This window comes from Cyanistes caeruleus, chromosome 3 (assembly GCF_971803275.1).
Source record: "Cyanistes caeruleus chromosome 3, bCyaCae1.hap1.1, whole genome shotgun sequence".
Taxonomy (NCBI): domain Eukaryota; kingdom Metazoa; phylum Chordata; class Aves; order Passeriformes; family Paridae; genus Cyanistes; species Cyanistes caeruleus.
In genome coordinates, this window is record NC_141703.1 from 74,917,596 (window position 1) to 74,941,307 (window position 23,712).

The following is a 23,712-nucleotide window of genomic DNA, read 5'->3' on the forward strand; positions in this document are numbered from 1 at the left end:
CAATGAAAAACACTAACTTTACCTGGGAACTGATAATACGCTGTGATGAACGAGCAATATTAGCTGGCAGACCAAAAAAGTCAGGCTTATCATCTTCTGGAAGGCTTTCAATAATATTACGATAATCCTGTATAAGAGGAAAATAAAAGACAGAACAGAGGGAACTTTTTATTCCACTCATGAAAATTAACAGCATATGCTGAAGAGAACTTCATTATGTGCAGAGCACAACATAAAGATTAAAGTAAGTATAGAAGACATGACATATATGGTAATCTTATTTATAGATTTCTCAATCTTATTTATCAGAAACTGTATTCTTTTATATAACATTTCCACTCTAAAAGAGCAAAAAGCAATTCTTATTACAGTGATGCTATCAAATGAGAACAAAAATACACAAGAAGAAATACTGAAGGAGAATCAGAATCCATATTTATCACCAAATAAAATGCCATATACCCTCCATGTCGTGTCAACAGATTTTTCAAAATGTTGATGTGTTTTGTAAACAAGAAGGTATATTCAAATTTTCCTGTTTCATCCAGAAGTTGTAGGAATATTTAGGAGTCTTTAAAAAACTAGTTATGTTAATATACTAATTATATAAAAACATAGTTATATTTTTATCATAAATTAACACAATTTCTTTTACTCAACTCTTCATAGCTAGGCTGCTCTGCACCACAGTCCAATCAGATAACATAAGAAAGAATAGTGAACTGACAGAGTTAATGCTCCACACAAAAGAGATAATTTTTTGAAGAAATAGAGGTATCCTTTGGATTGTAACTATGGTTTTCTTTGTGGAAATATTTCAAGAATAATTCATGAAAATAAATTATTCATTAGGTGATAGAAGATGTATACCTACCAAAATACTGCAGGAATTTGGTAAAGAGATCGAACATGGGAAAGAACTCATCTTCTTGCCTCTGGCATTTAAACTGCCAATGATTCGTGAATTGAAAAGCTGCTCCAAGTAGGACCGAAGAACCCTCATATCAAAGTAATTATCTACACGACCTCCATAAATTGCATTTTCAAACAAGCCATGAACAAATTCCCACTGAAAATCTTTAGAACCTAGGAATTAATTAATTAGTATTAGTATTAGTTTTGTATCACTGAATAGCATTGCATTATAAGCATTTCTTCTTGTCATTGCAATTCTTCAGGGTAATAAAGAGATGAACAAATCAAATAATTAAATTTTAATTGTTCTTCTATATGACCAAATAGTAAAAGCTGCAGAAACTTGAGTTTGTAAATATTTGTCATTGAAAAAATGAACACTTAGTGTGTCACAAATGAATTATTAGAAATTTTGCTTTAGACTTGAAGTGCTTTTTGAACTAATTGGTTATAAGAATTTCAGAAACTATGCTATTAAAACTTTAATTTTGTGCTCCTTTGTCCTAAATAAAATTTTATACACTATTTTCTATCTGATCTCATTCATATTCACCATCTGATCTCATAATATAAAGTGACTGATTAAATCAAAAGCAGATCATGCTCCAAATAGGTAAGGGATCTATTTGTATCCTATAGCTTTTATGTGCAGGTGAAAGCTTGATCAGAAAGGTACTCCCTAAAGTCCCTTGAAAGAGGGAAGTGGCAGTTACTTTAATTGGGGGTTTACTGGTGGCAACTGTTGTTTCCTAATGCTTCAATCATTCCTTCACAAGAAAAGATAATTTCACAGTAATAATTAATGATTATTATTGACAGCTAATGATTCAATCTCCTTACCTCACTGTGTGGTTTAAGTCTGCACAATTAAGGTCCAATTTCTGAAGTATTAACCATCCACAAATCCCATTTAAGTCAACAATCGAAAATTATCTCTACATATCAGTTCCTAACTTTACTTTGGAATTGTACAAAAATTCCAAAGCAGTTAAAAAAAATTACCTTTACCATATCAACTAAGACTAGAAATTCCTACATTGCTTAACAGAACAATGAAATGGGGTCTATCTAATACTGTGTTTCAATATGAAGAATTCTTTCACATTCAATTCATTTATTCAATATTTAGGTGAAGTCACACTGGGAAGGAATGGAGACACATGATTTCATCTTACAGGCCAGCCCTGCATTTCCTGTTTCTTCCTCTAGACTCAAGAAGCTGAGCAGCATACTCCCTGGGCACCAAGAATTATTGGTTTATCCATCACCCCAAAAATGGATTTATGATTCACCCTGTTTTTCTAGTCTTGTTTAGTGACAATGAGCTCTACAGCATCTCCATCTTTAGTGTTATAGAAAGATAAAGCTCTTCAGGTAACATCCCTACTAATGGGACTCTCCTTAAGAAGTGACTTACCCTCAAAGAGTCTATCAATAATGTCAAAACCAGCACGGAGATCAGACAAAGAAAATTCATAAAACTTGGTCCAACCCTACCATGAAAAGAGATCCAAAGAATTTAATTAGTCCAACAATGATGATTGTGAAGTCAAATACCAGTATCATGTGATTACTGAATGCTGTAGAATACTTAATGGAAAATTAAACAACCCGTGTCCTCTAAAGTGTATTTTTTGAAACATTCAGTAGAGGCAGCATAAAAAAAAAATCAGTTGTAACAGTGCATTGAATTTTATATACTTACAAAACACAGAATCCATTGAGTATGAAAATATAAACTTAAGGTTATTTTATTTATTTTATGAATATTTACCTCAGCTAAAACTTGCTGAAATCTGCAACTAGATCACGAATTGAATTACATTTTTTTATTTCTGAGGGCCTTTTTGACTTTCAGTATACAGACAATATTTTCATAAATAGGACTGATTCTTCAAACATAGTCTTTAATATGCTCACATCACCTTACTCCTTAATTCATGTCACTTCTTGTCTGACAAAAAGACTTATCAATTACTGCTACTATTACGATAAAAATGTTGACAACCATATGCATAATTTAATCATTTGCAGTTTATACCTCCTTTTTTCCTTGGGACATGAGTCTTTATGTAGTAGGAATGCATACTGCGCATGTAATTCTCACAAAAAGCTTTCAGTGTAAATAGGTAAGTATAAATAAATACTGATATATGACAAGTCATTTAGGAAATCCTGGTCTCAAAGGTATGTCCTGTTGCTCTATCTTTATACAGTTATATTGGCATATGAATGACATCATAGCAACAGTGCATACGATCCATGATGAGAAATGCAAATGTGCAACATGCACATGTCCAGTGAGATGAATACAGCCTGAGGTCAATAACGCAGCTGCACCACAGATCATAAAAAACAATCAGCCTGCCACCCTGAATGTCATATTCTGGAAAGATGCTCCTAACAGCATTATCTTGGGGTTTTTGGACAGGTCTGTACATGAACCCAAAACAATGCAAAATTCATTATAAAATACAAGAGCTTCTGAGATTATTAGTTAATCCCGAAATTAACTACAGTCCATCCATGTTACAAACTGGTAATCATGAAATCTTGAACCCTAAACAACTCAAAATTCAATATAAAATACAAGATCTTCTACCTGAGATTAACTACAATGTTACAAACTGGTAATCTTGAAATATAAACCCATCACTCTCTGAACGTTTGTGCAGTGGAATTAAAGAGAGTACCAATCCTATTCTCATATTACTTGAAAAACTGGTGCAAAATGAACATGAATTTGAAAAAGAACAAAGGAGAATTCATGTGTCAGTTTAATACTTTAAATATTTTCACCTATTGTACTTCTTGAACACCATATTCCTGTTACTGCAAAAGGCAAACAACCTTAAAAAAATCACGAAGTCAAAAGTAGCAAAAAACTCTCCAACATTCCAGACTATGCCAGATCAAATCCTTCATATGACAGAATAATTTCCTATCTCGTATAAATAGAATAAAATAAACATGACATAAAACAGTTTGATGTTTGGTGTTTTTTTTGGCCTGCTTAATTTAGGAATCATGCAGCCAGAAAAAAAAAATGTTCACTTTAATCAAAAACTTAGCCAAGGAAAATACACATCTCTGAAAATCATTATAATCCTCGCAAGAAATTTGTGATTTCCCTTGCTCTTCCTTCTCCTTGAAGGAGTTTGTATGAAAAAAGTTTAGACAATGTCATCTCTTCCTTCCCTCCAGTGTATCTTTCCTCATGTCTTCCATTCAACTTCTTTCCATAATATTTTTGCCTGTCCCAAGCAAACAGGATTCACAGAATTTTTTCCACACTTCTGTAGCAGTATCACTTAGTACACGAATCACAAAATAACCCCATGCAGGTAAAGTATTTTTCAAAGGGACAGGAACTGAGGTTACCAGGATCTTATTTTGCAATAAATTCAGAGACAATAAAGGCAAGCACCAAAAATATCCAAGTTTTTCTCATCTCTGAATATGACCCATCATATACGTGATGGAAAACACATCCAAGTATAAAAATTAATAAATGGGGCAAATTTTTAAAAGACAGCTAATAAAATATTACCTGAGGGATATAATTTCTTCTTTCTTGGCATACAGCGTGAAACCATGCTAAACAAAAGAGAGAATGTGCTCTAGACAAATTTCCCTTTTTGTTGATTTGCTCTGGTGTCCAAGATTCATAAGTTCTCAAGAGATTTTTTTTGAGGCCTGGAGGTGCCTGCATTGGAAGGAAAAACACTGTTATAGACAGAAAACCTGGTAATTTTATGTGCTATTTTCTTAGATTATAACCTGGAATTTGTAACTTAATGAAATGACAAACAGTATTTAATCAAATAAAATTTAACAAAAAAAATATTTGTAATAAATGACCTAAAAAACATAATGATTCAGTAGTGAAAATACCTTTAACATACTGAAGGAAATGGTAAACAGGTAAGCAGGACCAACTTATAGGACTGTACTACACCGAAAGAACCTAGTGAAGGCATAGTCAAATACATAATCAAAATACATCAGCATAAAGCAAATTCAATTATTTTCAAACAAAACAACTTTTTTTTCTGATTTTATGACCTCAACTACCAATTACTTCTGTGATATGATGAATGCAAAATTGCCTTATGCCATCCTCACACTGTTAGCTAGCATATAAATATGATATATATATATGATAAAATGCCAGATCTCAGACTTAGTGGTAGGCAATGCTCACAACCACTAAAAAAAACTGCATTTAAGGTGTAGGCAGTAACTGAAATTACAGTACTTAAGACAACTGGATACTCATCTATTCTCAAATCATTTGCAAGTCTGAAGGCAAACATAAATTTTAAAGATATTTAAATTACAATTTTATTTCTAAAAATGTTTGTTGCTATTTCTTTCTTTTGGAAAATGGCTGTTAGTGTTTCCATAAGATTACCGCTGTTGCTTCTGACAAATAATTGCAAAATACTGTATTAATTGATGGAGTTTTTTTAATACCTGTACCTTCATTGGTAACATTCTACATACATTGGAACATACTACAACCATATAACACTCAATTATCATTTTCCAAGTCATTGCCTATCATTGTTCTTTCACGGTAACAAAATATTTACTGCAATTGGAAAGGAAACAAAATTATTTAGAATACTTAATTTGTGCAAAATTCCAGTTTTTCCAAAGATAGTGGAATGAGTAACACAGTCCTGCAGTTTTTGTACCATTGAAGACCTCAATATAGGCAAAAAGTTACTGCAAAAATTTTAAAATACCTGTAAGTCAATGTAAAAGTGTAGCTATTTCAGATTCTTGAAAGTCAGCAAGATTGGACTCTAAAAGGTCAAAGTTTCCTGGATCAGCTGCAGGTTAAATCTCCACACTCTATAACAAATGGAAGACTTGGGAGCACTCCTACTAATTATTTCCATATTGGACATTTCTGCTTAAGTGCATTCATCATTAAACTACTATCCAATCAATTATAGGAACATGGTCCCAGTTATTCCTGAGGCTGAGCCATTTCAAATGCAAAGCTCTCAATTTTGAGTAAAGGCTTTTAACTGTATGTTCTGCTGTATGGGAGGAGAGCCATTTTTGTTGAAAGAGTCCAGTGAACATAAAGCTACAGGGCCAAAAAGGAGAATAAGAAAGAGAAAGTGGGATTTTGTGATCTTCGGATGAGGATATTCATCAATTCCTTCTTTTCCATCCATGTAACAACACCTGTGTAGATTTTTGTTTTTAAGAAAAACCAATTAAATGCACAAAAGAATTTGGAACACAAAACAGAGCAACTATTTCTCTTATGTAAACTTATTTTCAGTTCATACTTTCAGTTGGAAAAAGCATCTAGGAAAAAAGTAATCTTTCAAGGTAAAATATTATTCTTGTGTTACATGTAATTGAAATAAAAGGTAAAACCAGTTATTCTATCGAAACATGCAGCTTGTTAAACATCGAAGTTCATTCAATGTAAGAATCTAATAAAAGTTTCCAAACAGATCTTACTTCATAAGTTATTTTCAGACTTGATTGAAGCAAAATCGGAGTAAATTTTGGATGAACTTCCGTAGTAAGCCAAAGACGAAAGTTTGGTTGAGGATGTAATGAATTCAGTTCCTATTAAAGAGATGTTATATACTGAAATAGGCTTTGAGGTGATAGGAGTTTTTTTATACACAGAACAGTATTTATAAAATTATAATATCCTGGATTAGAAAGTTAGGTTTATCTAAAAATCAACAGTTGCTTATACACATAAGGTTATAGTTCAAGATACACTGCCTCCACACTTTCTATATCTATGCTATGCTCATATTTGAAGTTCATCCTAGCTGTGTCAACATATTTGCACCTTTCTCCTCGATGCTAAATTCAGGACATAAAAATATAGAGTGGTTCATTACTTCTTTTAAGTACAATAATACCAGAAGGCTACATCAAAAATGATGAAGGCTTGCAACGTGGGCGGCATATCAACAACAGATCTCAATGACTTTCAACACCATTATAGCTATATTCTTTTCCTTCAAGTATTTGTCGTCACACTGAAATAAGTTTTATCATATATTTAAATAGTATTTCCGCATTTTAATTTGTGCCGACGGCCTCTTGTCCTGTCATGGGACACCACTGAATAGGGTCTGACTCAGTCTCTTTTACTCTTTCTCATCAGCCAATACACAAAATACTAAGATTCCCCCTGAGGCTTCTCTTTCCCAGGCTGAACAGCTGTCTCAGTTTCTCTTTGTACGACACATACTCCAGTTCCTTCATCGCCTTTGCAGCCCTTTACTGAACTGGTTCCAGCATGCCCACGTCTCTCTTGCACTGGCTAGCCATATGGTAGACACAGGACTCCAGGTGTGTCTCACCAGTGCTGAGTAGAGGGGAAGGACAACCTCCCTCCACCTGCTGGCAACACTGCCTAAAACAGCCCAGGATGCCGGTGGTCTTTGCTGCTAAGTCAGTTTGCTGGCTCATGGTCCCCTTCTTACCCACCAGGACTCCCAGATCTTTTCTGCCAAGCTGCTTTTCAGCCAGTTGGTCACCACACTGTTTGGGTGGCTGGAGTTAATCCTTCTTATGTGAAGCACTTGCCATTTCCCTTTACTGAACTTCACACAAGGTTCTTGTCAGCCTACTTCTCCAGTTTATCAAGGTCCTTTTGAATGAAAGTACACTCATCTGTTAGATCAATCATTTCCCTCAGTTTTTTTTATCATCTCTGCTTGCTGAGAATGCACTTTGTTCCACTATTCACCTCATTAATTAGGATGTTAATGCTGGCCACAGTATCAATGTCTAGAGCACAACACTGGTGACAGACCTCCAACTGGATTTTTTGATGCTGAAAGTAACCCTTTGAGTAACACAATTGGGCCAGTTTTTCATCTACCTCACTGTGGTACACTTGGAGCCATATTCAAAGACTGTGAGAACTGAATTTCTGTACCTGGATGGAACTGACTTATGAATATGCAGAAGTCTCTTAAGAGGATGTTCAAATGTAAGAATTACATAGCCTTACACTTGCTAATAGTATGCAAAACAGTCAAGGGGATGTGCAGAGTCAAACATCAGCAAATTTTAGTCTATATTAAACTCAGCAAGAAGTTTAACTAACACATGTGAATAAGACCCTCTTGACACATATCCATATTTTAATACTTAGAAGATCTGAAATTTTGTATTCAGCTATGAGCCAACAAACATTTCATTACTGTTGACTGTCTTGTTCAGACTACATGACACACATCAGTGTTATCTTGCTTTGCCTTTCTGTTTTTCCAGAATGGATAATAGGATTGCTGAAGGTACACACCACATGGATACTGATAGATAGCTCATGTCCATGGACTACACTTTACAAAAATCATTGAAAACTGGGAAATTTAGACTGTAGTAACTGTTGAAGGAGTTCCACGATCTTCTTCTGACTTTATTTGTTTTGAGGATTTCATGGTGATGCACATGAAAAGTATATAATATAAAATCAATTTTAGTTAGCAAGTTAATGATTTTATATGCCATAAGTGTGTGTTTCTATAAAATATGAGACATTTTAATTTCAAATTAGCAAAAACTCCTATTGACTCAGCCTGAGTCTGCACTTCAAAAAAATAATTACCAAAAAGAAAGTCCTAGAACTAAGGGGAAAAATAATTCAAGCATACATAGATTCATAGTTTATGAAAAAACATGGGCAGTATCTCACAAAGTACTAGAAGTCCTAATTGGAGCATTTGCTCACTCATTGTGGTAGAAATACTCTACGTTGTGTGAAAATTAAAGCAGTCACACAAAGAAAGGTGCTGCTTAGACCTGAAGCAGTTCACCTTATTTACTGAGAAAACCACAAAAGCATATTTCTAAACTGCAGTTTTGAACATCACCATGGAAATGCCTGAAATGCTTTAGAAATGCTGCATACTAATTTTGTCTGGTTTTCCATATCATCTTCTCTGTTTGCCCTCACCTTCTCCAATACAGGAAGCCAAGATGTAACGAGATGCAGGTTCTTCAAACACAGCCATTCTCCATTCTGAGCACATTCTCTTAAAGTTTGAATAGCCAGGTCAGCTTGGCCCTGACCCATGGCAATCTGAAATGGCAGACACAGTTGTATCAAGAATATCTCATACCTCATTTAACACGTAAATACAAAGTGGTGTTTTCAAGTTAGGATACATACGTTAAAAAGAAGAGTGCTAAAGCTAGCCACAATTTTCTCTAAATTTTCTCTTCCTGAAGTAGGGAAAAGATTAAGGGAAGCAAGTTTTTCTTTGCAGCTTATCTAGCCAGCTTCTGTACAAACAACATTACCTAGGCTTTTAATGGAAAAAACCATACATCACTTGGTGACAGTGATCGTATTCCCTGGGAAGTCAAAAAGTAATTTAAATATCAATGACTAAACTGTATTACTGCAGAACTGCAAAAATAAGAGATAAATGAGAACTAACTTCAGTGGAAGTTAGGAGTACTTCCTTTGAAGAGAAATACTCAATTTTGTATTAAGATGAGTGCAAAACTATGGCTGCTCTCTTTTCAGCTGGGATATATGAATAGTTTAACACATACTCCTTTATTCACTCTTTATAATATATTAGTACTACCTTACAATCTATTTGGAAGATATACATAACAAAAAAGCCCTGAACAAAACAGGTTGAAAATAAAGAGGTCTTAGCCAATGTGAAAAGTCTTGTCTTGGCATTATGATTCTGATTAAATAGAACTGAGCATAATATCTTAAAATAATTGAAAATACTCAAAAGAAGACAACTGAAAGTCACCAGAAATATAGTAGCACATGGCACAAATTCAGCATTCTGTTCTTTATCCCATGTGAGAAATAAATGAACAAAGAAGAAAATTCTATCTTTTATGTTCTATTCAAATTACATGAGAAAGTGTAGGAAATAGTAACAAAAAATATTCCCATTAGTTAACAACTTTCAGATGATTTAGCTCTGAGTCCTATCTTTAACCGAATACCATACTATGCTACATTTTTAAAGTTCAACACATAAAGGGTATTTAGAGATAAACATGAAAATCCATGTGGCAGAGTAAGAAATACGAGTTCTGCAATGTTCACAGCTAGATAAAATGGCAGTAGGATCTAAATTTTTACAGTTTGATGGGAAAAATATATTATATCAGTTTATGTTCCAGGAAAGGAACAATTTCAAGGACTATTTAAAAGCAATATTAAACTTGACATTTTCCATTTCTACGCTAACCAGTGATCAGCTAGATAACAACTTCCCTCCCCTTAATATGTCAAATAACAGAAGGAAATAATATTTTACAGAAAGTTATAAAGCATATTGGTACTGTATATTGGGAATATTAGGAAAGCACCTGATTCATACAATAATTTGAATTGGAATGGATCCTGTAAGGTATCGAGTCCAATCTCTTGCTCAAACTAGGGCCAGGTATGAAAGATCAAACCAGCTAATTCTTGGGAATTCTTGGGAATTCTGTGAATTCTTTGGAACCTGTAAAGACTTAAAATTTCTCAAAATATTTTACAGAATTTCACAAAATATTTAAGTATTCACAATCACTGACTACCCAAATTATGTTTTCGGTTGAAGAAAAAAAATGTGCAAATCCTGTAAGCAGAGGAAATGATGAAGTCTAGTTTGTAGTGGGTTTTTGTTAGTGAGTTTTCTTTGTAAAAAAGATAATGCTACAGCATGTATAAGAATTCTCAGCATCTTTTTTTCTTTTCCATTCATCTTCTCATTTCTTTCCTTCTCCACACTGGAGGAACGTCTTGCTTGGATTCTGCTTCTGTGAGCATGGCTAATTGTGTGTGTCTCTTCTCCAGCCCATTTTGCAAATGGAATGAGAATACAGGTGAGAGCAATAAAACACCACAGACACCAAATTATGATTTTACTTACTAACTTCCTTGGAAAATTAAGTAAAACAGATATTACTACAGCAAAATTTTACACATTGTGGTTTTTAACCATAACATTTATCGAAGACTGACCTGATGGTAGCACTCAGAATTTCTTTCAACATTGGCAAGTTCCTGTAATTCTTGAGAAGGATCAGCACCAGGAGAAATTATTATCAAGATGGGCTCCATTTCCAGTGTCTCTTTATACAGACGTTTCATATTCAGAGGTGATGGAGATAATTCTTTTATTCCTATAATTAGAATTAGAATTATTATGGAAATAAAGCGACTACACATGATGGAGTGCGTCATTATCCACTTTAGAGTTCATCCGGCTGTCAAGAGGCCTGTTCAGAAGATACCATAAAACTGATTTTAAAATGAAGAAAAAATCTTTACAACATGCAGGTAAGTATAATGCACCCCATACTGAGAAGAAAAGTATTTCTGGATTTCCAGCTTGTCAAACTGCAGTCTTTATTCAGAGTATAGTCTTGAGGAAAACATACAAAAAGAGGAGTGGAATGAGAAGCTATGTTATTTGCTAAAACGTTGCAGTATGTATGTCCACATGCAGAACTTCTCTCCTTACTGCCCTGAGAGTTTTAACTATTCAACTTACACAGTTCTTGGTACTATGATTACTTGTACCTATTATTTATTTTAATATACAACTTAAATGTCTAGAATGTTGACCTAGTATAGGCAAGATATTTATACAGGAGCTCAAAGATACATGTATAAGTGTATCATAAATCAAATAATGTTAGCCACATATTTTCATGCATCTTTAGACCAGCTTTAACCAGTGAAGCATTGGGTGCAACGGGAAATCACAACATGCAGTAAGACAGAAGAGCCCAGTGACATTTACGCCACAGCTACTAAAAGATGCAATACACACTTCCTTGAGGATGCAGTTTTCAGACCTGATCTAGTGTATGTTGCATATAGAACAGTGCTATATAATTTGTACCATAGAGTCATGGAACAGCTTGTATTGGGACCCCAGAGATCATCTTGCTCCAACCCCCTTCCATGGGCAGGGGCACTTCCCACTTGAACAAGTTTTTCAGAGCCCTGTCTAGCCTGGCCTTGAACACTTCTGGGATGGGGCATCCACAATTTCTCAGGGAAATCTGTTCCAGTGCCTCACTATCCCCACAGGAAAGAATTTAATCGTAATATCTAATCTAAATCTACTCTCTTTCAGTTTGAAGTCGTTCCCCCTTGTCCTGTTACTACATGCTCTTGTAAGAAGTCCACCTCCAGTTTTCTTGTGGGCCCCTTTAAGTACTGAAAGGCTGTTAACATGGTGCATTTCTGTATAGCATGTAAAATAATGAAATAAGCATGATTCAGGTAATACAAAATATATTTGTAGAAAATTCTTATGAACCTTATCTTCAAAAGAAATTATTTTGCTCCATCTTCCTCCATAAATTTCAAAATACAGGTAAAAGGTGTGAAAAGGAAAAAAAAATTGTCTGGATAAAACAGAATTGAAAGGATCCTTTCTTGTAGGATATTACAGCTCTTTTGGAAATCATTTTGTCTCACAGGAAAGCAGCCAAATGAGATTGGAAACTTAATGGCTTCCTTGAGAACTATGTGAAACTATTTGTTTAAGTTGTTTCAGGGCAAGGACACTGAAAAAGACATGGTAGAAAAAATATTAAAAAGTATTCATACAAGCGTGACATCTTTTATTGGTTAGAAAGTGCTAGTCTGGATTTTGCCAATCGCACTGATATGTATGAAAAGTCTATGAATGACTTGAGGATGATTTACTGGTTTTGAAATGGAGTCAATGGTATTCTGCCTTCCTTGGTGAGGCTGTAGCTTCATTCACCAAAAACATTCCACTGCACAGCGTTCCTACAAGCAGCTGATTCCAACACAAGTGATGTACGGAATACATTAAGATTTGGAAGACAGTAAGCAAGTAAATAAATTTACTCTGCGTTCAGGTCTCCGCTGGTTTTGAGCCACACGCACTGCAGATCACTCTTGCCATTTGAGTCCAACAGGTAGGGACCTAGTCAGCATGGGCCATGTCACCATGACCAAAGTACACTCTCTATCTACCAATAATGCTTGACAGAGAAGCTACACCTTAATGCTGAAAATCTCAGTCTGGGTGGCAGGTATGGAGCCAACTTTGACCAACAAATAATGCCCACAGACAGCATAAGAGACTAAAATAAAGGGACTTCTAAAACTTACAGTGTAAACCTGGTAAGACACTCAAACCTGCTAAAAACTGAAGGAAAGTTTTTGTGTGCTGTACTGCAATGTTAAGATTATTTGGCATATAGGTTTCAAACTTTGGATATAATAGACTTGAGAGAGGAAACTGCCTTACTAGAACAAATAGACAACCACAGCATTGAACTACTCTAAATCATGAGTATTTTTTAAAAGACAGTAAAAAGTATTACAGACTAAGAGTTAGACAGAAATGACTGATATTAATTAAATAATCTTTAGAGACTCAATTTATAAAATCTCAGACTTAATGGTCTTTAAATAGTAAATGACATAAAATCACATTTATGGAAAACTTGAGTCTTAAGGAGAGTGCTGCAGTGTAAAACTTAGAGAAAGCCAGTTATCTTCCTTTCTTAATTACTCCACTGTTCAAGAATTATTCAAAATAATTTGACATATCTTTTTATTGTATTTTCAATCACTGTGCCGAACAAACCATTTAAAAAGTGCTTTTAGAATATTTTAAAAGAGCAAAATCAGCAAACCCATTTAGAGCATATTTCATATGCTAAAATCTAAGGATTCCATAAGAACTATAAAAGGAAAGAGAAACACAGGACAAAAAAATGCTATTTAATTTTTGTGCAGAAATACTCTGGTGAAAAATCAACTTACCTAGGGTTTTACATGCAAAAAGAGCCATGGCACTCTGTAGTCTGTCTGGTCTGACAGCTTGCACCACAAGTACCTTAAAATAAAATATATTCAGGGGAGATAAAACTATATAGTGACCATTTAAATTGCAAGACTTTTCTAAGAAGGATGAATTCTTTGAACTTCTCTCCAGAACATAATTATTTTCTCTGAATATATAGAGCTATCTGATCATTCCTTTCCAAGATAATCTACTGTAATTGTTCTTTTGTAAGTAGCTTGTTCTATCAATAGAATCAGAAGACAGATCTATACCTAATGTCTACTTGTAAGCTACAAACTTTTCTACAATGTTTTAGAAGAAAAGTAGCTATGAGGGTGGCTAGCTTTACACTAGTACCTAAATTCTATGCACATATATAGGCAGTAATGTCCTAATTGGAACTGTAATATTTCTGGTTTCAGTTCAAACTAATTTATGAGTGGCACATCGATCTAACAATGTAGTTTCAATATATTTCATAAACAGAAACATTATTAATACTTTCTGTACAAGAAATAAGATGCACTTATCATTCCAGATTTACTTTCCTATGAATACAAACATTTCCTGAAAACACACTGCACACATAAGAAGTGTTCTTCAGTATTTCATTGAATCAAATATGACTCAGACAAACTCCTTTCCAAAATGATTTGTTCCTAAATTCCATGCATGCTATTTCAGAAATTTTCCTCCTCCATAAAAAACTACAAATAGACTATAGCTAAGAACCAATCAACATGAAACTACATTGTCTAATACCCTCTTCTTTGAATGTTTTCATGTAAAGTAACTTCAAATGAAAAATCACAGCATCATTTGAAAGTAAGTAACAACATCTTTTTTTCCCATAAGCACAAAAGTGATTATATTTTTCTCTTCAGGTGGAAAAGGATCCTTAGGTTGAGGAAGGATATTGCCTTTCCCATATTCTTGGTGTATTCTTTATCATCAGGTTTTCAGATATTGTTTTTCATGACTTCTATTCTAAAGAAGCAGACACTGCTACTGCATTTTGTGTCAGATGTGTGAGTCTGTGCATTCAGTGATGAAGTAAGATGCTCAACAAGCTGACACATCCAGCAGTTACAAAGCAACCATGAAAGAATTTTAATGCCTCTCCATAAAATTAATTCTCTGTATATTTCTAAAGAACTTGCTACCTTAGAGGGTATACTCAGTTGCAGCTAATACATCAACACTAAAAAGACTCAGATAACAGAGAAATAATATTGCACTATAGTAAAAAAAATATAACTCTTAGATTAAAAAAACAAGTTAAACTGTAAGACAGTGTAGATACTGTCACTGCTTATAATTCAACCAGGCCTGGATGTAAAATTTACTTTCACTGCTGAACTCATAATTAATATTATGAAAGGAAAGATTACCTGCTGAAACAAGGAAATTCTTTTTACAACTGGAGATGGAAAATCTTGTTCACATATAGAGCTCTGAGAAAAAGTGCGCCACAGACTTTCATCTTCAAAGCAAAGTGTTTGATAGAGACCTGGGAGAGAAACCTACAATACAAATAGTGTAGATTGAACTGTAAAGAAGAATAGCCATTACATTGTACATTGTATATTTTAATTTATTTCCAAATGTCACTGTGACCATTACTGTGCAAATCACAAAATTCAACTTTATCCTTGAAGTTAGAGAGGAAAAGAGTACTTTTTAAAATTAACCACTTGTTTACCTATTCCCTGGGAAGACTAAATCTATATTTGCGCTATAATTTTAATTTTAACCTTAAGGTTCTTTGATTTTAAACTTTGGGCTTTACCTTTAAGTCTTTTCCTCTAATGATGATGTGCTATCTGCTATCAGTAATGGTTTGCTATCACTGCATGCTACTGACTACAGTTACTCAATTTCTGTTTGTTTAAACCTATAACTATTATGCTTGCCACACTGTTATTGTGATTGTTCCTGATTCCTGGTTGAAGAGATATTAAATAGTTAACATGATTTAGCAAAAAAAGTCCTTGCCAAAGACCAGTCAAGGTTTTTTTCTTGCTGCTGAGCTACGTGCAGGAGGAGAAGAGGCTAAGACAGAATTTCAGCACTAGTATCCTTAAGTTCCCTTCAGGATCTGAGGACTTCAATGTTGACTGAGATAGGAAGAAACAAAGCAAGAAATAGTTTTTGTTTTAGTTCAGTCTGAACAATCAAACTCTGAAACACCTAGAGGAATCTGATGAGGAGAATAATAATTTCTGAATTAACAGTTTATGGCTTTTAATACAATATTAAGTGATTTGTGAAAGTCAATACATAAATGAAATCTACAAGTAAATATTCTATAAGTAAATATTTCTATAAGTAAATAGTTCTGTCTTCCTATCTATAAAAATCATAGAACTTGGATAGATTTACAGTATTTCATAATCTCAGTAAGATGACAGGTTCACTCACATGCACTGAAATTAATTGTTAGATGGGGTAGATATGTTTGCGAAAAAGGCTCAGAAAAATGAGATTAAAATAAAAAACACCTTTGATTTTTTTTTAGGTGACTATATATTAAGCCATGATTTCTGGAAGACAGAATAAACAGCTTAAAACAACAAAATTATTTGATCTGACAAATACATATCTGAGTATTCATGTCCAAGTTAACATCTGCCAAAACCAAAGTTCTTTGAATTTAAATTCAACAGACCACATGATGTATACCTTCAGAGATGCTACTGCCCAGACTCGGTCCTGTTCTATCCAAGTGGGAATCTGGTCACGAGCACTTCTTTGTGAATCCTTATGGAAGCAAGTTACATCACACATGTAAGTTACACAAATTTTTATGAAACACTATATTCACACTAATGAAGTTGTGAAACCCATATTTTTTAATAAAGACATTCACAACAGCAATCTTTCTGTGGTCTTCTGCTAAGTTCATAAATGGCATAGCAAAAAAAACTACCAAAATATTTAAATATTGGCATACTGTTCAAATTAACACTTGCTTAGCTACTTGAGCCTGAAAATACTTTACCATTTAGAATATTCTTATGACACACTCAATTCTAAGTAACTTTTTACTAAAACCAAGTGATACAGATGATTGACTATCTGCATAGGCAGTCTGACAAAGTGACTTCAAAAAACAACTCCATTGCATATAATTGCAATCATGAAGATGGTTATTCACACAAAGGGCAAAACACCACTTCTGAACATCACTGTACTGGTAATTTGGCCAGAGGTCTATTTTTTTGGATGTTTCGCATGGAGGAAATTCTAAGGATGAACACCACTGCTTAAGCTCCAGTGGAATTTCTGTATTCACTGTATCATCTGCTATTAAAAGATCTTACAGTACAGATTAACCAGTCTGACGAGTCTCTGCATGGAAATGTATTTGCATCTCTCCAATGTATTTAGAGTGAGCAACTTCAAGAGTAATCTTAAATGCTAAACAGAGAAAAATGGAAGATTTCTTGTGAAAGAGTATCTCAGCCGTGCATTAAGAAGTCTGAGAAGGGACAAAACTAGGACATTTGGAAGCGACCGCAGGAATCAATTTGACATGGGTCTGCAGCATACATTCCACTCGGGCTGAAGGACACACATGCACAGTTTTTCCAAAATCTATGGATTGTATGTTAGGTGGAGTAAAGGTAAGACTGTTATTAAATTTCATTGTACAATCAGATCACACAGTCCTTGAAAATGGCCTATACCAAGACATATTTGACAATCATTCAGTTCACAGACATTTAACTGAATTACAATGACTCCAGAGAGATGAAGGGGGACTTCTGCAGTCACGCTGAAATGCAAAGCCTGTAGTTGAGCCATCCAGTGGCTAGAGAAACTGGATTTCAAGGAACATTTTAGCAACCAGCTGCCTGAGAAAACCTGAGTCATATATTATATTTAAATGACTTGCCACTTCTACCAGCAATGCACGGCAACACAGTTGCTCTCATGAATATTCTAAAGCCAGGGTACTCGCACAGGTCATTGTCTTGTACTACTCAATGTACAAGATACCCTGACATATTTAAACAAGGTTATATCTTAAAAGCAGCCATGAATGATGAAAAATGCAGCTGAGTCTGAAAGAGGAAAAGAGCAGAAAAGCAAAAGAGGAGGCAAAGTCTGTGTTCATGATTCTTGATTGTGCTCATGCTTCCTAAAGACACCTTTCAAAATCTTTGCCAAAATATTTTGCTCAAAGAAGGGCTATAATGGGCAAGATTATGGAAAGCTTAGCCTTTTTGTCTACCCTTTTCTACTAGAATGTTATGGTAATAGTATACAGATCCAACAGAACTGAAAGACACTTAGTAAACTTCAGCATACAAAGAAAGCTTCACAAGCTTGCTCAGTTACCTAGGAAAACATACAAATACATCACCAGATGCAGAACCCTTGATATTGAGGAAAAAAGCAACTCAGAGCTAGCAAAGTGTGTGGACAATTTCATTAATCCATACAAAAAGTACAACTCATATATGACTCTGGGAGAAGAAGGGATTCAGAAATAGTGATTTCAGTTATAGAAGAGGGCTGAAAACCTCCTCAAACATGCAATTTCAAATTGTCATCCTGGTAACAGAAAAATAAGAGAAAATATTCAACAAAGGCAACACATTATTTGATTTAGAAAATTACTTGCCATGATCAAAATTTTTTTAATGAATTTATATCTTTATATTACTATGTGAAAAGTTACTCTTTAATGTATGAAAGCAATTAATTAAACAGCACAGTAAGAACACAACTTTAACTTTTCAGGATTAAAGTCAATGTTCCTTATTTCAAAATATGAAAATAAATGTAGCTTACTGATTTTCTGATGGTGTCTCCAATGATCACACCTGTAAAAGTCTCCCATTCCTGGGGGGAAAAAATGAACAACTCGGATAAGTCACAAGACACCTTTAAGAACAAAGATTAATATGTAGTAGCACGTATGCAGAGCAGGAAGATAAACAAATTAAATCCTAGATTCTGAAAGAGTTACGAGATATTTTTTAAATGCTAAGTGATGCTACCAAAATGTAATTCCTTTTACAGAATCCAAGCCTAGTGGCTGCAGTGCTTTATAAGAAAAGGAAGTGAAGGGGAAGTTCTGTACTCTCTCATACCAAGACTGCTCAGATCTACAGACTAGCAGAGAATAACAAATGTAGCTGGCAAGGACACACATCCTGCCTGCTGGGGCATCAGCAGCCCACACAGAACACAAACCTATAGAAAGCATGACTGAATTTATGTATGATCATAACTTAGACTTTGTATATGTAACCAGGAAGACAATTTTAAATAGTTTTAAAACAGATTAGACAAGTATTTAAAACCACTAAAAATTACATAATCCTTTATTTGGAGGTTGCAAGAAACAGAACAAAAATTCTTCCTAAGCACTGAAATTTTGCGTAATTTCATATAGAATATCTATATTCTATGATAAAGATTTTTTTATTAAAGACAATAGTAACATTAGAAATTTATGTTATACTTAAGTTAAACAGTTATACTGCTGATACAAACCCCAGCATAGTTTTTGGCACCCATCATTCTCACTGAGTCTTGAAACAACTCGTTCTTTCAGTTACAAAGTGATGCTCATCTAGCAGTTAGAGAAAATGCTTGTGCACACAAAAATGCATGGAGTATTTTTTTGGTTTCTGCAATATTTTTATGAAGAAAAGAAGTACAATATATAGAGATTATAAAACTACCTCAGAAAAATCTATACATATTGATTGAGAAAGAGAATGTCCCTACGAAGAACCAAGGCACTCTAGTATATAGTTTAAGTTGTACTATAAATTTCATACTGCTATGCAAAAAAATATTTAAGTGCAGAAGGTTCAATTCTTTTCTGACAGGGACTTAGAATACTAAATTCTCTAGCAGCATATTAAGCAACTCCTAGTCTCATCACATTAAAAGCCTTAGAAGAAATAATTTTAAAAGAATAACCACTTCAGTTTCCTTTTCTTCACTAAATATTTTGTACAAGTACTCTTCTCTTAATTAAAATAACTGCTACCTTTCAGAGAAGTAAAAAGACTACTGATATTATTTGCCTGTTTTCTCTTTTGAATATTCAGATACTGTAGAAATACGCATTATATATAACCTAGATTAAGCTAAGGGCACTAATAGCTGATGGAAATGCATGCTAAACACTATAAACCAACATATAGGGCTGGACTTTACAAACACTTAAGAAACCAGGATTTGATTTAGTCAGAGAACTGTTTGCAGGTTGCTGCCTTCATGACTTTAGAAGCCCAAGAAAGATAAAGCAAGGCATTTTCAGAAGCTCCAATAAAATAACAAATATGAAATAGGGAACTTTGGATAATGATGAGCAGCCAGGATATACTTCTACTAACAAGATGAGTTATTCTTACGAGGCCACAACTTTGCTGAAAGGCTGGGATTTCACTCTGACAATCCATATTCTACAATGAAACTACTCCTTCATCAGAAGGCTCCAACCAAATTTTTTTGAATCTTGCACCTTAAGCTCACATCTTTCATATAATCAAGTCTCATTACTTCCTTCATATGTATTACCTGATTTTTACCTTTACCTCTATAATGGACTCTCTCCTCTACTGAACTGACATCTACTATCATTTGATGTCCCTTCTGGTCTCCAGCTTCTCATACAGGAAGCCATACTTTTGTCTCTCCATTCTGTGGAGATACTTTAGATAATTAAATGTGTCTTGACTCAGGATAATCAGTCAATTTAAGCAATTGCATTAAGTCAATTATGCATACCCTTTCAGCACAGGCAGACTTTATTGGATTAACCTGACTACACTACAGACAACAACAGCTATGTCCTAAACTTACTGACAAAAACTTTTTATTTACTTATTTACTCTTCATATTAAGTTTGAGTAAAATACTTGGGGATTTTCTTCTTTAGTACTTACATTCTCTTGAAAAAGCTCAGGGTGCATTCCTCGTACAAAATGTAGAGCAAACATTAGCTGATCAGCCTGAAATAAAAGCAGTAAAAATGTATTTATATACTCAGGAAAAGTCATATTTCTGGTTCTTTTTTATAAGTAACGTTTCATTAAAAAAACACCTCCAATCCATAGTAATGATTTAGTGACATATATCCTAATGCAAAATCGCTATGTACCTATGCAAGTTAGAGACAAAACCTAACTCAAAGTGGGCTGTGGAGAGCAAAGAGGCCCCTACTAGGAATTACCATCAAGTTTTGTAAGGCACTGAAGTTCTCATTTTACTGATAAACATGAACACCATATGACATTGAGAACAAAGCACATCATTTAACTTTTTCATCTTCTCAGACAAGGTCTGCAAGCAAATCCATATCACAGCTGCATATTAGGATGCTCCTTGGATGATCTACCAACCAAAACTGGAAAAAGAATTGTTTCAAAGAACACTAAGTGGCCCAGACCAAACCTGCTTTGACAAATTAAGAGGAAAGATGGGCCAGTCCAAGTGCTCAGTTAAATTTCTTGGCACCACTTCATTTAGCAGCATTCATGAAGCCTATGTACACATAAATAACCACAGACAAAATCATTCTTCTCGATTCTAATATGCTTCAAAGGGTATGAACTTGTATCAGCTAAACCATTTATGAAGACACTGGTAAACAGTGTGATTAAATCACAGCACTCTTTAAAATTTTCATGGATAAAAAGAATTGGTGACGGTGTCAAGAGTTTATTTGTTCTCTCCATTATTAGAATACAATAGTAAACTGGATGGACCATTAGACCGAAGCAGCAGTTAACACATTTTCTGTATTTTCTAAACTCATCACACTTAAAATCTTTCCTACTAGAAATCTCCTCTCTCCCTAGCATTTGAACTCTCTACTCTTTTCTTACATACAAAAATTGCTGCCTTCCATATTCACAAGATATAATGACTTAGTGAAATGCTTCACATACTCATGACTTCAAAGACAAACATTAATTATTATGAGACTATTTCATGAGAATTCTCTTGGACTTTGATAAACAAAACCCTTTAAAAACAACTGCTACCCCTATATCCTCAGTACAGATTGCTAGATTGGGGGACAGGGGTAGGAGGTGGTGTAAAATTTTCAAGATCTCTCAATTTTCACTGATCAAAATACAGACTTGGTGATTTGTACTACTCAAACTACACATGCAGATCTACTATGCTTCCTTCAGCCTCTCTACTGTGAGACAAACACCTTTTATTATGATAGTTTCATGTGAAAGTAAAAGTTATAACTGAAAATGAAAGGCATGGCTTCCCTAGATTTTCAGTAAGAAAGCAAGAAGTGAAAAGACATCTGACTGACATAAAAAAGAAATACACTAAGATCATTTTTTGGAGAAAGAACAAGGAGCAGACAGAAACTAATAAGGTAGTAGGTAGATATTAGGGACAGGCTGTGAAAAGAAATATGTGAATATCACAATGTAGGATATTTAGAAACATAGAATCATCTATACTGGAAGATGACTTCAAGATAATCAAGTCCAAACGTCAACCTAACAAACTGACTTTTGTTTCCTCTTAAAAAACCCAAACCAAAATACAAAAAACTCCCAAATAATCACACAAAACCTTGTATTTAGGAATGCAAGACATAAGAGCGAATACAAAACAGGTGCTCAGAAGATCGCAAAGCCCATGACTGACTCTGAAGCCAGAATGAGGCAGAGAGGGATTTCTCTTGGAGAAATGTACACCAGCAATATTAATTTGGTCATATCCTGATTTTAAGTCTGCATGTAGAATGTTAATTATTGATAGTGTAATGTTTTGCATCTATTACACAATACTGCTTCTTTGAAGTAGATCAAGTGTTGGCTGCTGAAAGAATACTTTCAAACCCAGTGCACTGTATAAAAGCCAGAAAAAATACAATCTTACCTTAAACAAACAACGACAAACATATTCATACACTGTATGTTTCAATGAGCCAATAAGCAACTTTATTCTTTCCTCAGTATTACTTGAGTCCTAAAAAAAAAATTTCAGATTTCAAAAATTCCTGTTGAAGTAAAAAACTTCTCATGTACTTTGCAAATTTCAGCAAAATGACAGAAATAATCTGGACTCTACGTGAAACTAGGCCTATTAAATTCATCTGCAGCTATCAACGATTAAATTGGAAATTCATGCTGAAGTATTACAAAATAAATATTTTGGCATTGAGTATTTTGACTATGAACATGATACAACTTTGTGTATAAGGTGAAATTCATTGAGAATAAGAGTACATTTTCTTCTCCTAACATTAATATTATTGAAATCTAATAGTTTTTACTTGATTAAAAATTGCTTTTTCATTGAATTGAATATTTAAAACTACTTCTAAACAAGTATGTTGATCTTATACGTAGTTATTAAACTTCTGGTGAAATTTGGCCCAAGTGAAATGAACATTGTAGAAAATATCAAGTGTACACTGTCCTTCAAAGCTCATAGATTGAAAGACTAATTCTAACAGGAAAAAACTTGAAAGATAGGACAAAAGAAGAAAAGGACTTGGGGGTAGGGAGTGTATTACAGGCAGTATGAGTTTCTTTCTACCATGCTGGAATTTGAAGATGAGTTTAAGAAGGGCAATTGGGCAATTAATTTGCCTAATACCTTTCCCATGTCTAATAGATCACTTGGCATGAAGAACTGGATAGAGGATAAGGAAAAAAGAAAGCAAGCAGCAAAGGCAAAACCAGAAGCTGAGCTTTAAATAGGTAACATTATAGGCAGGAAGGAAAAAAAAAAATATTGAGTGTGAGAGTACGAACAAGAAGTTTAAATATCATGTTGTAGAAAAGAAAAAAATAGGAACTTCAAAGAGGGCGAGTTCACATGGTCAGAACTGTGTTCCTAGTAATGACTGGAGCTGAAGGAGAGCTGTAATCACTGATGCCAGAGTAAAGGGGAATCCAAAGGAAACATGATGAAAGGTTGGTGAATGACTCTCAGTCAAAAACAAAAAGAAATATGAAGAATTTTGGAGACACGTAATAAA

General features: G+C 34.2%; 1 protein-coding gene across 18 annotated transcripts in view; it reads right to left on the reverse strand.

Moving 5' to 3' along the window:
* The window catches only part of DYNC2H1 (dynein cytoplasmic 2 heavy chain 1), a 139,617-nt gene that overhangs the window by 48,456 nt on the left and 67,449 nt on the right, over positions 1-23,712 (reverse strand). For 12 of the 18 annotated variants that reach the window (XR_015284801.1, XR_015284803.1, XR_015284804.1 and 9 more), the window contains exons 70-82: positions 22,605-22,694; positions 20,639-20,704; positions 18,525-18,575; positions 16,407-16,484; positions 15,116-15,247; positions 13,703-13,775; positions 10,907-11,067; positions 8,873-8,998; positions 6,403-6,513; positions 4,466-4,621; positions 2,333-2,408; positions 875-1,086; positions 23-127 (exon numbers count right to left, since the gene is read on the reverse strand). Coding sequence is in view for 9 of the 18 variants with exons in the window: in XM_086881987.1 (XP_086738113.1) it covers positions 23-127; positions 875-1,086; positions 2,333-2,408; positions 4,466-4,621; positions 6,403-6,513; positions 8,873-8,998; positions 10,907-11,067; positions 13,703-13,775; positions 15,116-15,247; positions 16,407-16,484; positions 18,525-18,575; positions 20,639-20,704; positions 22,605-22,694 (1,437 nt within the window). In the remaining 9 variants the exon portion in view is untranslated. Of the gene's footprint in view, positions 1-22; positions 128-874; positions 1,087-2,332; positions 2,409-4,465; positions 4,622-6,402; positions 6,514-8,872; positions 8,999-9,140; positions 9,225-10,906; positions 11,068-13,702; positions 13,776-15,115; positions 15,248-16,406; positions 16,485-18,524; positions 18,576-20,270; positions 20,405-20,638; positions 20,705-22,604; positions 22,695-23,712 lie in introns of those variants that run through there. The other 6 variants (XR_015284808.1, XR_015284809.1, XR_015284806.1 and 3 more) reach the window with 5 other exon arrangements.